Source organism: Melanerpes formicivorus, unplaced genomic scaffold (assembly GCF_026170545.1).
Source record: "Melanerpes formicivorus ecotype bairdi unplaced genomic scaffold, bMelFor1.0.p_v2 SCAF_8, whole genome shotgun sequence".
NCBI classification, from domain to species: Eukaryota; Metazoa; Chordata; class Aves; order Piciformes; family Picidae; genus Melanerpes; species Melanerpes formicivorus.
Genome location: NW_027142360.1, coordinates 25,812,301 through 25,837,545, shown reverse-complemented (window position 1 = coordinate 25,837,545; position 25,245 = coordinate 25,812,301). Strand labels below are relative to the sequence as shown.

The 25,245-nt window shown below is 49.5% G+C and overlaps 1 protein-coding gene across 1 annotated transcript; it reads left to right on the top strand.

Moving 5' to 3' along the window:
- The first annotated feature begins 572 nt into the window (after positions 1-572).
- Positions 573-22,192, top strand: METAP2 (methionyl aminopeptidase 2). The gene is made up of 11 exons (XM_068142792.1): positions 573-842; positions 1,693-1,794; positions 5,526-5,591; positions 5,916-6,018; positions 10,565-10,726; positions 13,245-13,426; positions 13,527-13,621; positions 13,710-13,806; positions 15,434-15,537; positions 20,465-20,580; positions 21,285-22,192. The coding sequence occupies exons 1-11, from the start codon at positions 659-661 to the stop codon at positions 21,535-21,537; spliced, it is 1,464 nt and encodes a 487-aa protein (XP_067998893.1). The 5' UTR covers positions 573-658; the 3' UTR covers positions 21,538-22,192.
- Positions 22,193-25,245: the final 3,053 nt, after the last annotated feature.

Genomic DNA, 25,245 nt, shown 5'->3' with positions numbered 1-25,245 from the left:
CAGGAGGAGGTTCTGCACAATGAGGCTGGTGAAATACTGGAACAGGTTGCCCAGAGATGTGGTCGAGGCCCCATCCCTGGAGACATTCAAGGTCAGACTCGATGTGGCTCTGGGCAGCCTGATCACTGGAGACGTCCCTGCTGACTGCAGCGGGGCCAGAGGAGGTCAGAAACTGACAACAAAGGGACAACACAAACGTCCCACACTACAGGTCGGTGACATGGGGCCAGGCTGCAGAGGAGAGCAGGGCCACTGGAGCGCAGCATTCCAGGAGCTTGGCCACGCTGGGAGCAGGCTGCCAAGCAGCGTCAGGCAGGAGGGCTCAGCCATTGCACAGCCCCTCAGACTCCTCCAGGCTCCCCACAGACTCCTCTCAGCCCTTCAGGCACCCATAGAGCACTCCAGTCTCCCGCACAGTCCCCCCACCCCCCCACAGGCTCCGCACAACCTTCCAGCCCGCACGGGCAACTGCGGAAGCGCGTGCGTGCCGGAAGCGCGCGGCGCGTGGAGGCCTCCGCCCCCCAGCGGAGTCCTCCAGCCTTCCCGGCGTGCCCCGCGCTCACCATAGAGCGGAGGGCCGGCCCCGCCGCTCCTCTCTCCCTCTCTCTCTCTCTCGCTGCCTCTCGCCGTGTGTGGCAGGCGGCGCGGCCGCGGCGACATGGCGGCCGTGGGGCAGGCGGGCGGCGCTGCCGCCGAGGAGGAGGAGAAGCACCTTAACGGAGAGCTGCCGCCGGAGCCTGAAGACAAGGACGGCGCGGAGGGCGGCGCGGCGGGGCTTGGCACGGAGGATGGCGCTAAGAAGAAGCGCAAGAAGAAGAAGAAGGGCAAAGCGGGGCCCGCGGGTAGGGGCCGCGCCGGGACCCTCCGCTGACAGGCCGGCGGGGTGGCGTGGGGGGGGCCGCGATCCGGTAGAGCGGACCGGGCCGTGTGCGCGGCAGCGGGCGGCTGTGGGTGCCTGAAGGGTCGTGCCGTGCGGGGCGCGGGGAGGGCGGTGGGCGCCGCCGAGGCCGCTGTCCCGGCCCGTGCCGGCCGTGGGGGCTGAGGGAGATCCCCTCGGCGGGGAGGGGGCTGGCGAGTGCCGGGAGGATGCTGCTGCCGTTCAGCAGCAGGGGAGCAGGGGCGAGGGAAATCCTCCCTCCTCGGATAAGCGCAGGAGAAGCCACCCCTTCCCTCATCCCCCATCCTGTGCCCTGAGGGGGGAAAGGCGTAAAGGCTGCCGCTGTAAGAGTCATCCCGCATGATGGAGCCTCTGTACCCCTTCCAAGTTCTCTGAGAGAGCCGGAGCATGTCTGGGCAAATAGCGTAAGGTTTAGGTTTGCTTTAGCAGGCTAGCAGCTAATGCCGAGAATGCTGTGCGTTTGTAATTATCTATCTCACGCCCATATTATCTCAGAGGAGCAGCCTGCTGCTATGGCAAGGAGATTTAGTTTACCCTGGGCGGGGGGGGGAAAGTAGTGAGAAGTGTCTGGCTAATGCTGCCTTTACACGCGAGTTTCAGTAACAGTTGGCGCTGGAGTGCCCCAGAAGCTTACATATTAGGTCTGCTTTACAAAACAGGGCAGGGTGTGCTGTGGTGCCCGTGGGGTGAGCACAGGATAGTGTTTTTATATACATATAAAGTTTGGGAGGCTATTTCTTCACTGTTGTGGAGCTGTCCTTTTGCTCTAAGTCATGCTTTACTTTTACAAGCAGGACAAGAAGCAGATAAAGAAATGGAAGGTGCTCTTGATGATGTAGCCAAGCAGTTGGATAAGCAAGCATTGGAGGAGAAAGAAAAAGATGATGATGACGAAGGCAAGTGTAACTTTATCTTCTGATGTTTCCAGTTTCACCTTCCTCCCAGACTCCCTGTTTTCACCAACCTCTGCAGATGCATTTTGGGTTTGGGGTTTAGTGGTGGTGGTTTTATTTGAGATGCAGCTGTGTATTTTTTACTTCTTGGCAACAATTTGGCTGTGGTGCACAGATATAAAACAACAAGGGTAGCCAGTTTGTTAAAACTTCTTGCTTTCAAGGCTCTTATTACTGCAAGGCAATGTTTGGTTAAGATAAAGTAAGCTATAAATCATTCCCCCTTGCATTACCATGGCTGGTATAAATTTTCCAAGTGATGTCTCTGATTCTTGGCTTAGAGTAAGAAAGAGTGCAGAAAATAAATTAATGGAGATGTGTAATTAATAGAAGGTGTTAGAGTCTTTGGCAGGGACTTGAAAGCTGCTCATATATAACCCTCAATGTTTTTATTAAAGCTGAACTGGGGAGAGATTAATACACAAGCAAGGCACATACCTTGTGAGTTGCTTGAGCTATGCAGCTGATAGAATAGAACTAACCAGGTTGGAAAAGACCTTTGAGATCAGTGAGTCACCCAACACCATCTAATCAACTAAACCATGGCACCAAGTGCTCCATCCAGGCTCCTCTTAAACACCTACAGTGATGGTGACTCCACCACCTCCCTGAGCAGCACATCCCAATGGCCAGTCTTTCTTTGTGGGAAGAATTTCTTCCTCACCTCCAGCCTGAACCTCCCCTGGCACAGGTTGAGACTGTGTCCTCTTGTTCTGGTGCTGGTTGCCTGGGAGAAGAGACCAACCCCCACCTGGCTACAACCTCCCTTCAGGGAGTTGGAGAGAGCAATGAGGTCTCCCCTGAGCCTCCTCTTCTCCAGGCTAAGCAACCCCAGCTCCCTCAGCCTCTCCTCACAGGGCTGTGCTCCAAACCTCTCCCCAGCTTTGTTGCCCTTGATGGTCTATGGTAGTGCCTTGGAAGTGTCTGATATTGAAACCCAGGCTGGCTGCATCTTTCCTGTAGGAATATCAAGGGGGAGTTAAAAAATGCTGCCTGTCCTTTGTTTTGATGAGTGGCTCTCTATAAAAATGGACATTCAGGAGTGTATATTTCCCATGTTAGTAAATGAGTTTCCTTCTTGTGAATTCCCATTTCAAGCAGGCTCAGCACCCTGAAAATGGATCCTGCTGTCCTGCTTAGAAATCTTCTTAGCTGTCTGTTGCTGGAGTTCATCATTCCAGAGTTTAATGTAATAAATTAGATACTGAAGCCTTGGGTAGTTTGTTTTTTTAAAATGAAATGTGTCCTGAGATGTAGAATTGCAAATCAATTGCTCTTTGAAGACCATCAATCTCTATATGGCACCCACTTTCATGCAGTTACCCTCTGGAAAAGGATTTTTTGGATGGATTAGTTGGTTTAAGTTGTACTTCAGGTTATGGAGTTGAAAGCTCTTCATACAATATTGTGCTTTAGCATGGCTGCCACTGAAGTAAGAAGTATTGAGGGGAACAGTGAAGACTTCATACAGTGGAAAACATTCTTTGAGCATAACTGGAGTAGTTACAGCTCTGTCTCAGGAGAAACAATACTGTTAGTTGCAGATCAGGTGCTGGGTTTATGCTTTTTGTGGTGGTACTAAATAAAGGCTCAAAAGCATTGCATTATCAAAAAGCATTTAAAAGGTGCTGTCTCCTTAATAAGAGTAATCTTCTTTCCCACATGTTAGATTTGTATGTGTTGTTAGAGGAAAAACAATGGGTTTTGAGGAACAAATGAATTGCTGCAAGCTTTTGGAAGACAACTGTGTGCTCCTGCTTGTATGGCTCCTCACTACTTGGCCCTGTTAATTGTGTAGTTCCTTAAGACTTGGTGCTACATTAGATCAAAAACCAACAAAATATCTACCCTTAATAAACTGAGTGGTCTCAGAAATGAGGCTGTATACCTTTTAAAATCCAGGAGAAGTGAGGAAGTGCTCTTCAGCTCTCCATTGCAGTGCTCAAAGATGCTGATGGGTAGCATTTCTGCACTCTATTAAGCTAAGTTATTGAACAGCTGTGCCAAAATGGCATGGAGCGGGCTCCACTTTTGCAGGGACCTTAAATTGCTTTCACTACCAGCTCAATAACCTGGAGACAAAGAGGGGATTGGTCAGATGGCAGTGGTTATGTTTCTGGCAGCAGAGGTAGTCTGCAGCAGCCGTCAAGGACACGAAGGCGTAGGCTGGGTTGGTTGGGCTCGCAGTTGGCAGACTCACGTGCAGTGATGTATGAAAGTGCCACAATAAGCAGACAGCAGCAGTGGCAACCTTTAAATGCTGTACTTCTTTTGCACTTTAGGCCTGATGTTTAAAAATAAAACGGGAGGGGAAAAAAACCCAAATCACAGAGTGAAGGAACCTGGAGTCAAATCTGATTCAATTGGCTGTTGGTGAATGGCTGGAGCACAGCTCAAGGTCAAGAGAAATGTGGCAGACCACATTTTAAAGCAGTCTGTAGCACTGTTAAGGATTTTTGGCTGCCTGTGAAATATGGATTGATGGAGAATCTGGTAGACTGGGCTGCAGTTAGACTGCTAGTAGTTACACTTGTAATAAAAGTTATGCTTGCAGTTCTTCAGCGTTTGAAGTAAGATACTTAATGCCAAAATGAGCTGGGGACTGGGGCCGGGGGGAGAGGGTGACACATCGCTGAGATTTGCTCCAGCTGCAAGATTGTAGCAGTCACTGCCCCATACCAATGTGGATGCCACTGACCACCATGAGAAGCTTGAAGACTGGAACAACTGGTCAGTGGCTTGGTTTTTAGATAAAGGAGCAAATAGAAGTTTCTGCATAAATGCATCCCAAATCACAAATGCTTTGACTTGATTCTAAAGGTTCTTTCACTTTTGCTATCAATGGTTGATTAAAACCAAACACTCCAAATGCAGATCACCAGTAGCTGCTCATTTTGAAATGAGCTTGTGGTTAGATCCAGAAGGTTTAGTGAGATGGTATCACATCACATTACATAAGGACTTGATTGTGGATGAAGTAACCAAGCTTTAGCTGTCACCAGACATGAAGTTGTTGTGAGCTCCCCAGTGTGACTGTAAAGTGGTGTGGCCAGCCCTTGGGGCTTGCATGCTGCATGCTCAGTGAAAACCTCCCACTGGTACCTCCCACAGACAGTGCTGGTTGTGGCTTTGCCTTTTGTCTCCAGATTAAATTCATCCTGAACCTAAGTGCTATCACCTTGGCTTGTTTGGGTTTTTCTCCCTTTCCAGATGCACTGAGTTCTTTAACTGAAACAGCAAAAGCTGCCTTTGAAGCAGAAGTTCCTAGCTTCTTGTTAGCTATTGTGTCTAATGCAGTCCTCTCTGAGCACCCTCCCCCAACCCCAGGCATCTCTTTGGGTGAATTGAGAACAGAGGAATTTGAAGTAGGACTTTGTGAAAATTCTTGCCCTGAGCTGCTTTTGTATTTGTTGTTTTGGTGTGGGTTTTTTCCCCCCCTCTGTTTGGTGATATGTTTAAGTCACCAGCTCTGGAAAATACTTTCTTTAGGTCTGTGTTTGGTGTGGGGATTGAGAATGCTGAGGGCTTAGTGGCAGCTACTAGCTGTCATCATTTAATTCATTCTGCTCTGAAGGGAGTGTTCCAAGAGAGTCCAGATGGTCTTGTGCCTCATTCAGAATGCTTTGGTTCTTTAAGGTTGTTTTATGTTCACCTGAGCACTTTCTTTCCTGTAGATGGAGAGGGTGAAGGAGATGGAGCAACAGGGAAAAAGAAGAAGAAGAAGAAAAAGAAGAAAGGACGTAGGTATCAAGCACACAAATAGAGATGGGCTGAATGAGTATTTGCTGGAACCATGTGTAAGAGGAAGCAATGTTTGGGGTGCAGCTTGGCTTTGTAGGCTAAGTCTCTCCTGAGTTTTTAGTCATTCTGGTGTCCCTGAATGTCTAACTGAGCCATATAAAGCCAGATGAGGGCATTGTGATATGATGTGGTCTTGGTAGAAGCCCAACTTCTAGTCAGAGTATCTTAAATACCTTGTGCCGTTTAACTCTTATGCTTGAAGCTAAGATACTTAATATTTGCAGTGTACCACATGTAAAACTCTCCTCACTTGTACTCAACAGCTAAAGTCCAGACAGATCCACCTTCTATTCCAATATGTGATCTATTTCCTAGCAACATATTCCCAAAGGGAGAAGAATGTGAATATCCACCAACACAAGATGGGTGAGTTTTCTTCAGCTTATAAACCTCAATGTTAGCAGCTGGATGTGCTAACAGGCAACTAAATGGACTGAGTGAGTTTTAATGTGCTTCTCTCTCCCACCCCCTCAGTCACCCCCAAACTGCATCATCTAAGAACTTCATGAATAGGAGTCTTCAGGCCAAAAATATTCCTTCTTCCCTGCATTATAATGAAGTGTAGCCTGTATGAACAGAATTGTCATGGTGCAAGGGATCTTGAGACCCAGGGGACCACCAGTATTTCAACAGGCAGCTTGTAAGAAAAATGCAGTCTGAATTGGGGCTGAGGGCAGGTTTGAAATTTCAGGGGATGAGGCTCTGTTATGCAGCAGTTCTGGAAGCATTTAGGTGTCAGCTTGGTATTTATTTTCTGCTAGAGACATGTCAGTCTCAGAGCATGTGCCAGTTTATTTTGCACTGTGCATCTCTGTGTGCATGAATCTATAATTATAAACTGCTTTTCTAAATCATAGTGACATGGGAATCATGTGCGGTTCTGCTGAGCATAGATAGATAGTGGGGTACTGGAATAGAGACTTGCAGTCTCAGGGACCTGTACTGGGGCCACTGATGATGTAACATCTTTGTCAGTGCCATCCAGTGCACCTTCAGCAAGCACCAAGCTATGTGGTGTGCTGGACTCACTTGAGAGCAGGCATCCGTCCAGAAGGTCCTTGACAGGCTTGAGGAGTGGGCCAGTGGCAACTGCATGAAGTGCAGCAAGTCAAAGTGCAAGGTCCTGCTTCTGGGTTGGGACAAATCCCAGACAGAAATCCAGGCTGGTTGCAGAGTGGGGTGAGAAGAAAGAGGCTTGAGTGTATTGACTGATGAGAAACTCAACAGGAGCCAGCAGTGCCCTCCTGCAGCCCAGAAGGCAAATTGTGTGCTGAGCTCCATCAAGAGGAGTGTGGCCAGCAGGGCAGGAGAGGGGATTCTGCCCCTGGACTGTGCTCTTGGGAGACCCAGCCTCAAATACAGCATCCAGTTATGGTGTCCCCAGCATAAGAAGGACAGAGAACTATTGGAGTGCATCCAGAGGAGGCTACAAAGATGATCCAAGGGCTGGAACACCTCTGCTATGAGGATAGGCTGAGGAAGCTGGGGGTGTTCAGCCTGGAGAAGAGAAGACTCTGAGGGGACCCTGTACCTGCCTTCCAGCAGCTGAAGGAATCCTACAGGAAGGCTGCAGAGAGACTTTTCATAAGGGTGTCTAGAGACAAAACAAGGTGGAATGGTTTTAAGCTGAAGGAGAGTAGGTTCAGCCTGGATTGTAGGAATGAGCTCTTCAGTGTGAGGGTGGTGGGACCCAGGAATAGATTGCCCAGAGAGGTTGTCAGTGCCTCCTCCCTGGTTGGATGAGGCCTTGAGCAGCTGCATGTAGTTGAGAGTATCCCTGCCCATGGCAGGGGGGTTGGAATAGAAGATCTCTGAGGTCCCTTCCATCCTGAGCCATTCTTATGATCCTAATGTTTTCATAGGGTCCAATTTCCTTATGCTCTGTTAGAAACTGGGATGTACCAACTTGACTGAGTTTCCTGATTGCTTTTCCTACATGAAGTGGTGTGGAAGGCCCTGCTTTACACCAGGGGTTGCAGGGTGTGTGTGTGTGGAATTAGTTTGAATTACCTGTCTGTCTGAGTGGAAAGATGAAGTATTACTGAAAACTTCCCAGGGAATTTGGAATAAAAACTGTGACCAAAGTAGTTTAAACCAAAAGGGAGAGGGAAGCAGAAATAGTTAGAGTTCTGAAAGCATTGTTTAGCTTTCAGTGGCTTTTTTCTTTTCCCCCCAGAATCAAACTGCTTTGAAATATCTATTGGTTGTTTAAAGTCAATGCCTGTTTCTCAGAGTCAGCAGCACAGATAAGAGTCTAGTACCTCCTGTAGGTTGTGTTCAGATGTTCACAGGTAACATGGCTTCATGTTCATGAGGAAGCTTTTGAGGAAGCCTTTTCATTCTCAACTTGATCAAGAGGTGTGAAATTTTCCCTCATCTCCAACCTAAACCTCCCCTGGCACAATTTCAGGCTGTTGCCTCTCGTTCTATCACCCAGCACTGGGGAGAACAGACCAACCCCCACCTCCCAAGTGGAACAAATGTTTTGGAGCAGGAGGTGAACTTCTGAAGCTGACACATTCTGGCCAGCACACTAGGAATCTGTCCTCAGAAAAGCTTCTTAGGTCCTGTAGGTGTGGGAAGACTTGATGTGTCTTTTATGTGATGTGTCCTTTTAGCTGATCAGTTGACCTTTCACGTGTCCTGAAGTGCTTAGGCCCAAGCAGGACTTCTTGTCTCCTCCTTTCCTGAGCTCCCAGGTGGCAGTGGTGCAGCTTTGGCAGCAAAATGCTTTGGGTCTGATACAGTATTTTTAAATCTAGAGGCCACTTTGTCCCCCAGCTGTCCTGCATGCGATGACCATATGCTGCATTACAGTAGATGGAGTGAGGAAAGCTTCCTGCCAGCTTGCAGGAGTTTGTACTTGAGTTTCTGAGTGACGACAGAGCAGCTGCCCAGACTGTCAGCAGCTCCAGTCTGCTCTGTTGGAATCCAGAGCAGTCCTCCAGTCCCTCTTCCCTGCTGTTTTGATGCAGCACACCTTTTCCATCTCTTGTGCTGGGACTGCTGTGCTGACAGTAGTCCAAGTGCTGTAAGGGGGTTGCTGCTTCTTGCCTTTTCTTTGGGTTTTTTGGATTGCATTTACCAGTGGTAAGGCTGGATGCAGCTGTGATGTTTGCTGCTGAAGCCTGAAAACTGCTCAGGGAATTGAGCTTGGAGGTTTCTCCTTTGCACTGTTGTTACTTGATCTGAGAAGGAGCAGGAGGTTCAAGGAAGACAAGCAAAAGGGTCTCAACATAGGGATCCTGTGATCATCCTGAGAAAAACTGTGTAGGATAGCTTCTCTATCTTTCCAACTCTGCTTTAGGCCTCTTAACACTGTAAAACCAGTTCAAAATGCAGCAAAATTGCAGGGCATGGTCTCTTGGCTCACCTGTACCCAGGTTTTGGCTGTGGAGTAGATTCTTAGAGCCAAGTTCCATGTCTATGAAACAGGTAATTAGCTACACCTGGCTTTCAAGAAGTAATCTTTAGTGGTTTCTTTAGAATCGGTTCACTTAAAGGTAGAAGCAGATGTTTGAGTTTGGAGACTGGTGTAGTTCAGTGGCTGTGGGCTGCTGTCTTCATGGATTTATAGAACAGTTTGGGTTGGAAAGGATCTTCAGGATAATCCAGTTCCAACCTCCCTGCCATGGGCAGGGACACCTCTCACTAGACTAAGGTGCTCAAGGCCTTGTCCAGCCTGTCCTTGAACACCTCCAGGGAGGGGCATCCCCAAGCTCCCTCAGCAACCTGTTGCAGTGTCTCCCCACCCTCACTGGAAAGAATTTCTCCCCATTATCCAGACTCCAACTCTCCTATAAATCTTGTCCATTGTCCCTTTCCTGCCTTCCCTACCAGGGTCTGCAGCTATGTATTGGTCCTGCATAGCAGGCAAAAGGTTCTTGGAGTTACCCCTAAGGATTTTTTGGCATTCCTACAGGGCTTCAGCTTCACCATTTGAAGGGTATCTCCCCTTTGGTGTCAGAAAGGTTGTCTCTTAGTTCAAATCCTGGCAGTGGCTGGAGTGTTTGCTTTCTTGCAATCTGTCTTGTGTGGTTTCTTGTCTAATAAAATCTCTTCAGCACTGATTTTATACATTCTTTTATTGAAGCTTATTCTTGCTGTTGTTTTGTGAAGCTACCAGAGAGCCAAAGTGGAACACAAGTTAATTCCTCCTCCAGCAAATTCAGAAATCAGCTTCCTGCCATGTGTCATAGTTTCTGTGCACTGTGTTGGGTGTTATTACCTCAATACTCTGACCATCAGCAGATGTAATACTGGAACTGCAAGCCCTTGCATTTTGAAGGAGTTTATTGTCATAGAATCAGTAAGGTTGGAAAAGACCTCAGAGATCATCAAGTCCAACCTGTGTCAGGAAGAGTTTCTGGGCCGAACAGCTGCACTGGAGTGCTGAGATTCTGCTCCAGACAGGAAGAGCACTGCCTGAGTGAGATCATGCCCCAAAAGAATACCCTTTTTGCTTGAGCAGAGCATGTTGCAGTGATGTACTGTGCCCAGCACAAGGTAGAATTGCAGGCACTGACGTGGATTCTATACATCTGTCTGCTGGGGAAGCCTTTTGTGTCCTTTGAGCACTCAGCTGCTCTGGGAGGGTTAGGAGGATAAGGCTGGTGGAAGTGGGTGTGGAATAATAGGGTTTGTGGTCTAACTGAGTTTAATTTCTATGCATAGATGGTTTGTTTTGTCTTTTGTCTGCAGTGTTGTTGCCCTTCCCAGGTGCCAGTCTGTGGTGCTGATTATTTTGTGTCTTTAATGAACCTTTACTCTGTTACAAATCAGGCTCTTCCCTGGCGTGCCGGGGAACGTGGACCCGAGCGGTTCATCAGCGTGTGGCAGGCTTTAGGCAGAAGCTGCAATGAGTGCTGTGATGCTAGGAGCTTCTCATGACACACCTCCCTTGCTTTTGAAGGAGAACTGCTGCTTGGAGAACAACTAATGAAGAAAAGAAAGCACTGGACCAAGCCAGTGAGGAAATCTGGAATGATTTTCGGGAGGCTGCAGAAGCACACAGACAAGTGAGGAAATATGTTATGAGCTGGATAAAACCTGGAATGACAATGATAGAAATCTGGTAAGGACACACATCTCTTTAAAGACCTCTGCTCTACACTTTCCTTCATTCTCTAGAAGGGGGGACAGATGGAGTCTTACCTTTTGTGTGCTTCTTTCACCATGTCACAGGCATTGGGGGATCTCTGTTTAATGTACACAACCAATATCCCAAATTACTACCTCTGAGTTTCCCCTTATAACATACTCTTAGCTTATGCAGCCTGACAGGGCCTGGGATCATACTGAGCTGGATTTCAAACTGAGCTTCCAGCTGTTTACTTATTTTGAGCACATGCTTGATTTGAATGTTGAGTGCTTTGGCTACTCTTGGACATAAGTTCTGCAGCAGTGCTGAGAGGAGCAGCAGTAATAGTATAGAGTTGTTAGGGTTGGAAGGGACCTTGAGGATTATCTACTTCCACCCCCCCTGCCTTGGGCAGGGACACCTCACACTAGGTCAGGTTACTCAGAGCCACATCCAGCCTGGCCTTGATGTTCTGGCCTTCAGAATTGCCAGTGCAATGCTGTGTGGACAAGCAGTTCAGGTGCTGTGGGCACAGCATGGCTGTGTAGTCAGTCCAGGGCAGGAAAGTTTTGTTTATGCTTAGTCTTCACTGTGTGATGTTTCTGGAGAAACACAATGTTTGTTCTTCTCAGCTGATAAGAAATAACTGAGCAAATTGATGAAGGGCAGTCGTGAGTTTAAGGTGAAGCTGAAAGAAATCATTGGCCTGAACTGATTCTCCTGACTTCTACCCTGTTGTCTCCTTTTCTGTCCTGTTGTTTATCTAGAGTGAATGTCTACTGCCCAAGCACTGCACTGACCCAGGATAGTTTAGCTTCCAAAATCAGGTGCTTTCAGCCTGGTATGCCTGAGGACTGCTGGCAAGAGTAGGATAGTAAGACAGCTACTCAGAGCTGATCCCTGAGGTAACTCTGCAAGGATCAGGGGAAGAAGCCATACACCACAGGGAAAGTGGCAGACAGACAGTTGCTTTAAAACCCACTAGTCTGGTGGAGACAAATCAGAGAATGGTTTGGGTTGCAAAAGATGTCCCAGGATCATTGACTCCAACCATTAGCCTGTGACCACCATGGCCATTAATCCCATCCCCAGGTGCCATGGCCACAGGTTTCTTGAACACCTCCAGGCATGGGGACTCCACCACCTCCCTGGGCAGCCTCTGCCAATCCCTGACCACTCTTGCAGCACAGAAATTTTCCCTCATCTCCAGCCTAACCCTCCCCTGGCACAATTTCAGGCCATTTCCTCTCCTTCTGATTGTGGGGAGAACCCTGTCACACTTAATGAGGCAGCTTCACGTTCTGAGCAATAATTCTCCCAGAACATGGCTTTCCTTCCAGGACTACCTCAGGCTGTAGGGACTTGCCTGTTAAAAAGAGCTCTCATCATTTCCCAGATCACTCAGAGTGAGCAGCTTTCCTAACTGTAACCAGAGGATGGTGCAGTGCTGTGTGCTGCGGTTCGCATCATGCCCTCAGCACTACAGGACCGAGCCCTAGGGGGCAGGGATCTGCAGCTTTCCAAGTACCTAACAGCCTGAGAGTAGACAAAAAACAAGAAATATTAGGCTCAGAAGGGTTTATTGTACCACAGCTAGTGCTTAAATTAAAAAAAAAAAAAAAGTGTTATCCTTTTTTAATTAGAACTGCTTTTAATAAGTCAGGACTACACTGGGGCCTTTTCCCCCTCTCTCTTTTCTCCTCTCTTTTGCTTTCCCCCCTTCTCTCTCTTTTCTCCTCTCTTTTGCTTTCCCCCCTTCTCTCTCTTTTCTCCTCTCTTTTGTTTTCCCCCCTTCTCTCTCTTCTCCTCTCTTTTGCTTTCCCCCCTTCTCTCTCTCTTCTCCTCTCTTTTGCTTTCCACCCTTCTCTCTCTTCTCCTCTTTTGCTTTCCCCCCTTCTCTCTCTTCTCCTCTCTTTTGCTTTCCCCCCCTTCTCTCTCTTCTCCTCTCTTTTGCTTTCCCCCCCCTTCTCTCTCTCTTCTCCTCTCTTTTGCTTCCCCCCCCCCCCCTTCTCCTCTCTTTTGCTTTCCCCCCCCCTTCTCTCTCTCTTCTCCTCTCTTTTGCTTTCCCCCCCCCTTCTCTCTCTCTTCTCCTCTCTTTTGCTTTCCCCCCCCTTCTCTCTCTCTTCTCCTCTCCTTTTCTCCCTCTGTCTCCTTTCAGTATCAGTAATTATAAAGAATGCCTTTAGTTTGCTGCCTGTGCTGCTCAGGAAGAGTGATTGAAGTGTGGCTGGTGACAGGATGGCTCTTCTAAACTTAGAGTAAAAGCACCTGTGATGTACTCTTTCCTTGAGCACAATTGAGTACAAGAGATGACACAGAGTTGAAGACTGCCATCTATTTCCAGTCTAGAGTCTCCTAATTAGCATCCAGGTGATTCCAGATTTCCTATTAAAAGACCTGCTTGCTTTTTCTGAGCACTGCTTGATTTGAAGTCCTCATAAGGCACGCTAATGACACCTGTCATGTTCTTTTGGCTTTTGGTTTGTTTTTTCCCTCCTCTCTGCCTTTTCAGTGAAAAACTAGAAGACTGCTCTAGGAAGCTGATCAAGGAGAATGGTTTAAATGCAGGCCTTGCATTCCCCACTGGGTGCTCCCTGAACAATTGTGCTGCCCACTACACTCCCAACGCCGGGGACCCAACCGTTCTGCAGTACGACGACATCTGCAAGATAGACTTTGGGACACACATCAGTGGTCAGTTGTTTGCTTGTTTTCATTTCTCTCCATTCAGACCTGGAGAGCATTCCTCAGTTGCAAAGCCTTAAGGAAGCTAATGAACCTCTGCTGCTTTCAGGTCATATTATTGACTGTGCTTTTACAGTCACGTTCAACCCCAAATACGACAGGCTATTGCAAGCTGTAAAGGATGCCACAAATACTGGAATAAAGGTATGGGCATGGTGATGATTGCTGTCCAGCCTTTCTCCACTGGCCCTTTGCTGTTTGTCTTCCACTGATGTTTGCTCTTGGCTTGCAGTGTGCTGGAATAGATGTACGCCTCTGTGACGTGGGGGAGGCCATACAAGAAGTGATGGAGTCCTACGAGGTTGAAATTGATGGCAAAACATACCAAGGCAAGTGCTCTTCTTTGGCCAAGGGTGCTTGTGCTGGTGGTGTGTGTGTGTGTTTGTACAAAGAGTTCCTTACACCATATGATATTAGTCTGGTATAAATATGTTTCTGGCTGGCTTCTCATCCTCATTCAGGAAAGATGTTGAGCTGCTGGAAGGTGTCCAGAGAAGGGCAACAAAGCTGGGCAGGGGTCTGGAGCACAGCCCTGGGAGGAGAGGCTGAGGGAGCTGGGGTTGCTTAGCCTGGAGAAGAGGAGGCTCAGGGGAGACCTTCTTGCTCTCTCCAACTCCCTGAAGGGAGGTTGTAGCCAGGTGGGGGTTGGTCTCTTCTCCCAGGCACCCAGCACCAGAACAAGAGGACACAGACTCAAGCTGTGCCAGGGGAGGTTTAGGCTGGATGTTAAGAAGCTCTTCCCAGCAAGAGAGATTGGCCATTGGGATGTGCTGCCCAGGGAGGTGGTGGAGTCACCATCACTGGAAGTGTTTTAAGAGCCTGGATGAGGCACTTGGTGCCATGGTTTAGATGGTGTTGGGTGATAGGTTGGACTCCATCTCTAAGGTCTTTTCCAACCTGGTTAATTGTATTCTGTTCCTCTGGAGGAATGCTCTTGGGCTATCTTTGAAGCATAGAATCACTGAGGTGGGAAGAGACCTTGGAGATCATCAAGTCTAAGTGCTTGCCTGGAGCACACAATCCCACCATTACTGCTAAGACACTGCCACTAAACCATGTCACCAAGCACCACATCCCAGCCACCTCCAGGCTCAGCCTCCCTGGGCAGCCAGTTTCAGTGCTTGAGGACTGTTTCTGTGAAGACATTTTCTTTACTATCCAACCCTTGGCACAGCTTGAGGCCATAAAGCCTTCCAAGTCTTCTTTGACAGATTAGATGAAGGCTAAACAGTTGTGTCAAAATGTACAATCCATTTGAGCCCTGCTGCTTGGTTTTATCAATCAGTCTTTGTTACTCTTGGCCTTGTTGATCCCCAGCACAAGAAGGACATTGAAGTGCTGGAGCAGGTCTGGAGGAGGCCACGAAGATGAGCAGAGGGCTAGAGCACCTCCCATATAGGGACAGGCTGAGGGAGCTGGGGTTCTTCAGCCTGGAGAAGAGAAGGCTCCAGGGAGACCTTAGAGCAGCCTTCCAGTGCCTGAAGGGGGTTTTTTGCAAGGGCTTGCAGTCACAGGATAAGAGGCAATGGATTGAAGTGTGAGGAGGGCAGCTTCAGACCAGATATTGGGGAGAAATTCTTTCCAGTGAGGGTGGGGAGACCCTGCAACAGGTTGCCCAGGGAGCATGTGGATGCCTCCTCCCTGGAGGTGTGCAAGACCAGGCTGGATGAGGCCTTGAGCACCCTGGGCTGGTGGGAGGTGTCCCTGCCCATAGATCTGGATGATCTTTAGGGTCCCTTCCAGCCCAAACCCTTCTACGAGTAACAAAGTTTTGCTGTAGCCTACAAAAGTAGCTCCTGGGCTGGAGTTTGTACAGGATGGGTGCATCTGTCAGGATCATTTCCTGGGGGCAATGAGGAGTGACTGTTGCTCTTTGCATGGGCTGAGAAAGCAAGCTGCTGTGCAGGGGCTGGAGGGTGAGGGAGCTGCCTGTGACGTCGCTGTTCTCTTCCGCAGTGAAGCCCATCCGCAATCTGAATGGACACTCCATCGGGCCCTACAGGATACATGCTGGCAAAACAGTGCCCATTGTGAAAGGAGGAGAGGCCACCAAGATGGAGGTAAAGGAAGCCCTGGCATCTCCCCCCCTCCCACCCCCAAACTGTCACTGCAAGAGTATTTCCTGACGTGTAGGCTGGGCAGGGACTGGCTTGAGAGCAGCCCTGAAGTACAGGACCTGGGGGTGCTGGTGGAGGAGAAGCTCAACGGGAGCCAGCAGTGAGCACTTGCAGCCCAGAGAGACAGTCACATCCTGGGCTGTAGCAAGAGAAGTGTGGCCAGCAGGGCAAGGGAGAGGATTCTCCCCCTCTGCTCCACTCTGGTGAGAAATCATAGCTGGAGCTCTGTGTCCACTTCTGGAGCCTCTGTTACAGGAAGGATCTGGAGGTGCTGGAAGGTGTCCAGAGAAGGGCCATGAGGATGAGCAGAGGGCTGGAGCTGCTCTGCTACGAGGGCAGACTGAGGGAGTTGGGGCTGTTCAGTCTGGAGAAGAGAAGGCTCTGAGGAGACCTAATTGTGGCCTTCCAGTATCTGCAGGGGGCTACAGGAAAGCTGGGGAGGGACTTTTGAGGGTGTCAGTAACATTTCTATCCTGCTGTAGCTGTGGGTGACTTTTGCAAGCACAGTTACATCTGATACCTTTCTTGAGAAGCTTCTGGTGCAGTTTCTCTTGGCAGCTACAGACTAATGCAGTATATCTCTGGTGTATAACATGAGAGGGTAGATGAAAGATGTTGAGTGGTGTTTTGGAGCAGGGGAAGGAAAACTGCTGTACACTTAGCATTTAGAATAGAATTAACCAGGTTGGAAAAGACCTTTGAGATCATCCAGCCCAACTTCTCATCCAGCACCATCTAATCAACTAAACCATGGCACCTAAGTGCCTCATCCAGACTCTTCTTAAACACTTCCAGTGATGGTGACATGATGTGACAAACTACCAAGTGGAAATCACAGAGTGGTAGGGGTTGGGAGGGACCTCTGGAGATCATTGAAACCATCCTGCAAAGCAGGACCATTTAGGGCAGATGACACAGGAGCACATTCAGGCAGGTTTGGGATGCTTCCACAGATGGAGACTCCACTACCTCTCCAGGCAGCCTGTTCCAGTGCTCTGTCACCCTTAAATTCTTGAAGTTCCTCCTGATGTTTAGATGGAACTTCTGTTGTTCAGGTTTGTGCCTATTGCCCCTTGTCCTGTCACTGGGCACCACTGAACAAAGCCTGCTCCCATCTTCTTGACTGCCACCCTTTAAGTGCTGATCAGCATTGCTGAGATCCCCCTGAGGCTGCTCTTTTCCACACTAAACAGCCCCAATTCTCTCAGCCTTTTCTCATCACAGAGATGTTCCAGTCCTCTCAGCATCTCTGCAGCTCCTTGCTGTACCCTCTCCAGCAAGTCCCTGTCCTTGAACCAGGGAGCCCAGAACTGGACACAATGCTGCAGCTGTGGCCTCCACCAGGGCAGAGCATCAAAATCTGTCAGCTGATCTTTAGCCCCCACTCTGCTGTGAGCCTGTGTGCTAACAAGATCAGAAGGCTTATTTCAAAGGCTGCTAATGAGATCAGGAGCTTTTTCCTTTCATTCCCTGAGCACCAGTGATCCCTTGTAAGCCTATCAGACTAAGACTTTAAAGAGCTGAGCAGGGAGCTGAGTGGTCTGAACAGCTCTGAATTTTGAGGTAGGCTCATTCTCATCACCCAGAGCTTTTATCATCATCATTGCTCACCTTGTCAATGCTGTGAGCAGAAAGACTCACTTCTGGCTGTCATCTTGCCTGCAGGAGTGTGCAAAGGGATTAAAGAAGGGGAAAAGGAAGGCAGGAAGAGCTGCTTGGTTTAGCTTGGTGAATGGTTAGGTCTTGTTCATCATCCAGCAGTGTCTTCCTAGAGTGAAACTCCCACTTTGTAACTGAAGCATGAAACTTAAAGCACATCTTACTGAAAGATCTCAGAGCTTTGAGGATGTTCTAATTGACCACTGAGGAGAAGACTTGGAGCTTCTGCAGCTCCTGTAGGTTACTTAGGACACAATCCTAACAGTGAGTTCTGCTGCTGAAGAACGTGGAGCACAGCCAAGCTCCTACTGTACTGTGCTAATTATAGCAGCAAGCTGCAATCCAGTCAGAGGAATACAGCCCCTGATGAGCCTCCTGCTGGAAAAAAGTGGGTGTAAAGTGACTTCTTGTCTCACTTTTGGTGGCATTGTGTGTGGGCTTTGGGGTTGTGTGGTTGTTTTGAACTTCTGTTAGTTTAATCTTCAGAGGCATCTTGACTTTGGAGCCTGTGTTAACTGCTTCTCATCTGCCTTCTTCTGAGTGGTGACTTTCAAAGCAGCTTAATACAGAATCATAGCACCATAAAACTCCAGGTTGGAAGAAAGAGACCTTGGAGGTCATCCAGTCCAACCACTCACCTGGAGCTCTCAATCCCACCACTGCCACCCAACCACATCCTGCAGCACCACAACCATGCAGCTTTAAACACCTCCAGGGCTGGTGCCTCCACCAGCACCCTGGGCAGCCTGTTCCAGTGCCTCAGAACCCTTCCTGGGAAGAAATTGTACCTCATGTCTAACCTGAACCTCCCCTGGCACAAGCTGAGGATGTTTCATGGACTCTGCACTGGTGCTAATTCAGTCCCAGGCCCACTCATTCCTATCAAACAATCACCTGGAGTTACTGCAGCTTCATTCCAAAGCCTCTTCCAGTTGCATCTCCAGAACTTACTGAAGAGTAAACTGAAAAGCCCAGGTTCTGCTGTCCACTGATGTTTGATGCTCCCTTCGAACAGAATTAACCAGGTTGGAAAAGACCTTTGAGATCATCCAATCCAACCTATCACCCAACACCATCTAACCAACTAAACCACGGCACCAAGTGCCTCATCCAGGCTCTTCCTAAACACCTCCAGTGATGGTGACTCCACCACCTCCCTGGGCAGCACATTCCAATGGCCAGTCACTCTTTGTGGGAAGAATTTCTTCCTAACATCCAGCCTGACCCTCCCCTGGCACAGCTTGAGACTGTGTCCTCTTGTGCTGGTGCTGCTTGCCTGGGAGAAGAGACCAACCCCCACCTGGCTACAACCTCCCTTCAGGGAGTTGGAGAGAGCAAGAAGGTCTCCCCTGAGCCTCCTCTTCTCCAGGCTAAGCAACCCCAGCTCCCTCAGCCTCTCCTCACAGGACTGTGCTCAAGACCCCTACCCAGCTTTGTTGCCCTTCTCTGGACACCTTCCAGCATCTCAACATCTTTCCTGAACTGAGGGCCCCAGAACTGTACCCAGTAGTCCTACAGTTAAGGCTTGGCAGAGAGGAGTTTCCATCAAGGCATTTTCAGGATGGCCTTGGCTGGAGCTTTGACAATGCCCTTGCAGACAGAGCTCACCTTCATCTCCTGAAGCAATTAATTCATCTTGTGGAGTGGCAAGGAGCAGGGTCAGGGTTTGTACTAGCAGCAGTTGGCAGAAAATCCTGGCAGGAATTGGGCACTTTAGGAAGTCTCCAATCAACAGCTTCAGTGAGGCTTCTGAACTTTCACATCCAGCTCTCTCTTGCTTTGTTAATGCCTTGGGTGGCTGTTGCTTTTCATCTTTGCCATGTTAAGGATTCAATTCCACCTTTTGGTTACTCCAGTGTGTATCTGGAAGTGTTGCATCAATGAAATGGAGGCAGTGGGCTGTAAAGTCATTCTGAGTCTCTGATGGTATCAGTGACCACAGCCTGACTGATTTTCCTTTCTCTGTATCACTTTGTCAGATCACTTCTGAGTATTGGGGTGGGTTGTTTTTTCCCCTCTCCCAATTCCTTGCTCATCAGTGCAGAAGAGAAGAGATGGGCTTGGAGATGCCACCACATCATTCCAAGCAGATATGCTTAGATACCTTGCAGCTTTCCCTGCCCTCCCAGGGACATTTGCTGCCTAAACTCTCCCTTTCCAAGGACTTCTTTCTGAGCAGCAGAGGAGAATGACTTCATCAGCAAAGGTCTGCAGCAGGATGCAGTTTCTTAGGTGATGTTAGGGATGAGCTTTGAGAATGTTTTACCTGCAGTGACTTTGAGAAATTGTGCCTAGGAACATGCTGGGGTTTGTGGCTTGAAGCAAAGACAGTGGTGCTCAAATTCAGACTGCACTGGCTTGGAAGGAACCTTCAGAGGTCACCTTCTCCAACCCCTCTGCAGTCAGCAGGGACACCTCCAACTAGATCCAGCTGCCCAGGGCCACAAGAAGTTTAACCCCCAGGGGATGGGGCCTCCACCACCCCTCTGGGCAGCCTGTTCCACTATCTCACCACTCTCACTGTGCAGAACTTCCTTCTGATGTCCAGTCTAAATCTGCCCTGCTCCAGCTTCAAAACCATTGCCTCTCATCCTATCACTCCAAGCCCTTCTGAACAGTCCCTGCCCAGCCTTCCTGCAGGCCCCCTTCAGATACTGAAATGCAGCAGCTCTAAGGTCTCCCAGAGCCTTCTCTTCCCTGGGCTGAACAGCCCAAGCTCTCCCAGGCTGTTTTGATAGGGGAGGTTCTGATCATCCTTGTGGCCTTCCTCTGGACCTGCTCCATCAGGTCCAGGACTCCCCTGTGTTGGGGGCCCCATGGCTGGGCACAGCACTCCGGGTGAGGTCTCACCAGAGCAGGGCAGAGGAGCAGAATTACTTCTCTTGACTTGCCAGCCACAATTCTTCTGCTGCAGCCCAGGCTGCCATTGGCCTTCTGGGCTGCAAGTGCACATTGCTGGCTCATGCCCAGCTTCTCATCCAGCAGCACCCCCAAGTCCTTCCCTGCAGACAGTAAACAGCTGGAGATGTTTCTCACTTTCCTGTCTGAAGCCTCCACCTTGAATTCTTCTCTCTGTTGTTTTGGTGATTACTGCTGTTCACATTTCATTGCCTTCAGAGGTGGTTACACTGAGACCATGGGGTCAGACTAGCCCCAGGGTCTCTTTATTTTCCTGCTGTTAACCTGTTCCCTGTTTTTTCTCTCTCCTTAGGAAGGTGAAGTGTATGCCATAGAAACCTTTGGTAGCACAGGGAAAGGTGTTGTCCACGATGACATGGAGTGCTCCCATTACATGAAGAACTTTGATGTTGGGCACGTGCCAATAAGGTTGGATTGTGTTCCTGCCTCTTGCTGGCTTGTGCTGCCAGAGCTACCCCCTCCTAGGGCTCAAGCCTCAGACATTCATAGAATGGTGAGGGTTGGAAGGGACCCTAAAGATCATCCAGTTCCAACCCCCTGCCATGGGCAGGGACACCTCCCACCAGCCCAGGTTGCTCCAGGCCTCATCCAGCCTGGCCTTGGAGCACCCTTCTGGACATGTTCCTGTGTGACCTGTCCTAGGTGATCCTGCTTTGGCAGCAGGGGTTGGATTCAATCTTCACAGGTCCCATTCCAGCCCAAATCATTCTATCATTCCATTGATTCATGGAATGGTTTGGGTTGGAAGGGACCCTAAAGATCATTCAGTTCCAACCCCCTGCCATGGGCAGGGACACCTCCCACCAGCCCAGGTTGCTCAAGGCCTCATCCAGCCTGGCCTTGGAGCACCCTTCTGGACATGTTCCTGTGTGACCTGTTCCAGGTGATCCTGCTTTGGCAGCAGGGGTTGGACTCAGTCTTCACAGGTCCCCTCCCCCATCCACAGCCTCCCTGGGCGACCTGTGCCAGCATCGGTAAAGAGTTTCTAATAACTGGAAACATTCTGCTCCCTGCAGTGTGCCTTTCCCTGGTGTGCCCTGTTCCTGTAGGGAATGCTTGCTGGGGCTTAGCTCTTTCTCCTCACACACGATGTGGTGGTTCTCCCTCTTCAGGCTCCCGAGAGCAAAGCACCTGCTGAATGTCATCAATGAGAACTTCGGTACTCTGGCCTTCTGCCGCCGCTGGCTGGACCGCCTGGGGGAGAGCAAATACCTGATGGCACTGAAGAACCTCTGTGACCTGGGTATAGTGGATCCATACCCCCCCTTGTGTGACATCAAAGGCTCCTACACAGCACAGTTTGAGCACACTATACTCTTACGCCCGACCTGCAAGGAGGTGGTCAGCCGAGGAGACGACTACTAAGCTCGAAGCCACACCTCAGCACCTTTCATCCTCTTTAGGCTTGGTTGGAAGATACTCTCCCAGAATTAATTTGCAACCTCTCTCTCTCTGTTTTAACAGTGGACTGATGGCAAAACTTTCCATCTGTGGAAAGGAAGGGATTTCACCCCAGGCAAGTCTTCTAATGTAACTAACCACCACCACCACCAACAACAAAGCTTTCAGGCCTTTAGACATCTTCAGAAGTTACCTTCTTTGTTGGTTGGGGTTTGGGTTTTTTTTCTGTTCAGGGAAATACATGCTAAAAAAAGAACCCAACAAGCCACCACCAAGCAGCTCAGTGTTTAGTTTGGAATGAGTTAGCCACGTGGGGCTGAACATTTGATGAGGAAAAGAGGCTTTTTTTTTTGTCCCCCCCCCCAATATTTATATCTTTTCCCATATTCCTACTGGGATTGCTTGGAGTGACTTACACCTGAGCTCTGCACCCAAGCCCTCTGTGGTGATTGCCTTTTAAACTTCCCTGGGAATCCATTTTGTAAAGAATAAAGACAGATTTTCAGATCTCAACACCTAAAACCAAAAAACCAACTCTAGCTCCTTTTTAGAAGCCTGGTTACCATTCTGGTCAGGACTCTGCTGGGAAACTGCTCTATTAAATATTTTACAAACTTGAGTTGCCATTTCTTGTCTTGAAAGGGTGGCCAGCAGGTCCAGAGAGGTGGTTCTGCTCCTCTGCCCTGCTCTGGTGAGACCTCACCCTGCCTCCAGCTATGGAACCACAGCACGAGAGAGACATGGAGCTGCTGGAGCAGGTCCAGAGGAAGGCCATGAAGATGAGCAGGGGGCTGGAGCACCTCTGCTGTGGAGACAGGCAGAGAGAGCTGGGTCTCCTCCTTGGAGCCTTCTCTTCTCCAGGCTGAAACCTTAGAGGTGCATTTCAGGATCTGAAGGGCACCTGCAGGAAGGCTGGGAAGGGACTGTTCAGAAGGGCTTGCAGTGATAGGAATTCAGTTCAATTCTTCCAGTGATAGGGTGAGAGGCAATGGTTTGAAACTGGAGCAGGGCAGAGGTAGGTTGGACATCAGGAGGAAGTTCTGCACAATGACAGCAGTGAAATACTGTGAGAGGTTGCCCAGAGGTGGTGGAGGCCCCATCCCTGGAGATACGCACTTGATGTGGCCCTGGGCAGCCTGATCTAGGTGGAGGTGTCCCTGCTGACTCTAGGGGGGCTGGAGGAGATGACCTTTGAGGGTCCCTTCCAAGCCAGTGCAGTCTGTGAAACAGGACCTGTCTGTCCATTCATCTGAAACTTGGCCTTTCAGAGCTAATTAAGCAGTGCTGGGATAACAGGGTGAGAAGTCGTCAACTCTTTGCAGGACCAAATGTGACAGCTTCAGTAAAGCTGTGTGGTGTGACTGGGAGAGAGTGTGCCCATCCATCTTCAGGTGACACTTCAGGTGACACTTCAGCTGCAGTGCAACATGTCAGACACCTTTGGGGGCCTCTGGCTCTTCTCAGCAGCCTGCAACTGGGAGCTGAAGCCAGCTGTGAAGGCTGCTGTGCATCCCTACAGCTTTGCCATTGGCATCCTGTGTTGCATGGAGTAAAGTTGTTCTTGGTGTGATCCCCATTCTCCTTAAAGCTCACATCCCAGTGGACAGGTTGTGGCGACAAGGAAAACATCACAAGGAACTTCTTTATTGTGAGGGTGGCAGAGCCCTGGAGCAGGCTCTCCAGAGAGGTAGTGGAGTCTCTTTCACTGCCCACCTGGATGTGTTCCTGTGTGAGCTGCTTCAGGTGATCCTGCTCCGGCAGGGAGGGTGGACTCAGTCTCCAGAGGTCCCTTCCAGCCCCTCCAATCATTCTGTGATCATTTTGGCAGATCAGGAGTATTTGATGTTCTCTTGGGCCAGGAGGTCATTGTCTGTCTTCTCAGTGAATTCTGCACTGAATCTGGTGGCTGAAGAGGATTTGTGAGGGGAAATGAAATCCCCTGGCTCCTCAGGCCCAAATGGCTTCCAGCCCCTGGAGCTTTACCTCCTGACTAGAACTCTGCATTGAGCTTGTGGTAAGGAAAGTGAGAGCTGCTTTCAGAGCTGCCTTCACCACATCTGCTCCCTTCTTACCTACAGAGGAGTTCCTATGCAGTTACAAACACCTCCTCTTGTCCCACTCTTGGGCCATAAGCTGCATTTTGGCCCTTACAGAGGGGAGCAGTGTCCTGTGCTGCCTGCAGCTTAAAACTAACAGACCTGGGTGCTTCTCTCTTGTGTTTTGGGGTTTTTCCCTCTGATTGTAAATACTATTTGAACTTGGTTCTGGTTCAACTTGCAGAAGTGGGATAGCCTTGGATGTGTGCTTCTGTTGTTGCTGTTGGAGAGCCTTGGCATCCCAGCAATGACTCTGAAGTGATTCATGCAGCTGTGTGGGCATGTGACTCTGCTTCCAAACAGACTGCAGCTACTGGAAGGCCTTGCTAGGTGAAACCTGGCACCTGAAGCAGTCTGGGGCAAGGACTGCTGGGTGCAGAGGCTGCTGATGTCATCTATAGCAACAGCATTCTGCTGCTGCTGCACTTTGACATGGGGCAAGCAGGTTCTGGCAGAGTGGCTGCCTTCCAGCTCACCTTGGCTGTGTAACAAGTCTGCTTACTGCAGGTTCTGACAGAAACAAGGAATCAGAGAAGTGTTAGGGTTGGAAGGGACCTCAAGGCTCAGCCAGTTCCAACCCCCCTGCCATGGCCAGGGACACCTCACACTACAGGAGGTTGCTCACAGCCACCTCCAGCCTGGCTGCAAAAACCTCCAGGGATGAGGCTTCCACCACCTCCCTGGGCAACCTGTGCCAGGCTCTCACCACCCTCCTGGGGAACAACTTCAGGAAGACAAAACTACTTCAGTTGGCCTCTCATCTGCCAATTCCAGGCTCTTCTCTCTAGAAAGACAGCTTGTGTAGCTCAGTGGCACTTGATAGCCTACTAAAAATTGCAGGGTTTTATCTTTATTGACTTCTGGAACAGCTTGCCCAGGGAGCCTGTGGATGCCTCCTCCCTGGGAGTGTCCAAGGCCATGCTGGATGAGGCCTTGAGCAGCTGAGTCTAGTGGAGGAGCATCCCTGCCCACAGAGGGGAGGTTGGAGGAGATAAGCTCCAAGGTCCCTTCCAACCTGAGCCATTCTGTGATTCTGCTTGGATGGACTGAAGCTGGGAGAGATGTAGACAAAATCCTTCCCAGTGAGGGTGGTGAGACACTGGAACAGCTTGCCCAGGGAGTTGTGGATGCCCTCCCCATGGTTCAAGGCCAGGTTGAATGAGGTCTTGAGTACCCTGGAACAGTGTGAGGTGTCCCTGGCCATGGCAGGGAGGTTGGAACTGGATGATTTTAAGGTACCTTCCAACCCAAACCATTCTGTGAACCTCTGAAAACTGAGTTACCATTGGCCCCCAAACCCCTGCAGCACAGCAGCCTCCATGAACCCAGTGCTAGACCTGCTTTGTTACAAGCCAGTCTTGGAAGCAGCAGAGCACATCCCCAGGGGCTCCATCTACCTTACAGCTGCTCCTTAGCACCAGGTTTATTTCCATGCTGCTCTGGTGGCTTGCAGCTTCAGCATGTCGTTACCATCAGCAGCTCACAGTAACATTCAGATTACAAACCCAAGCTGGTATCAGGGAAGCTTAATGATGTGTAAACACGACTGGAATTTGTTCATTGGAATTTTACAGCT

What these genes read in the sequence shown, in the direction of transcription:
- METAP2 (XM_068142792.1), top strand. Translation starts at nt 659, where the DNA reads ATGGCGGCCGTGGGGCAGGCGGGCGGCGCTGCCGCCGAGGAGGAGGAG. An exon ending in GGGCAAAGCGGGGCCCGCGG is followed by an intron (nt 843 to 1,692) that starts GTAGGGGCCGCG and finishes TTTTACAAGCAG; the next exon opens with GACAAGAAGCAGATAAAGAA. An exon ending in TATCCACCAACACAAGATGG is followed by an intron (nt 6,019 to 10,564) that starts GTGAGTTTTCTT and finishes TTGCTTTTGAAG; the next exon opens with GAGAACTGCTGCTTGGAGAA.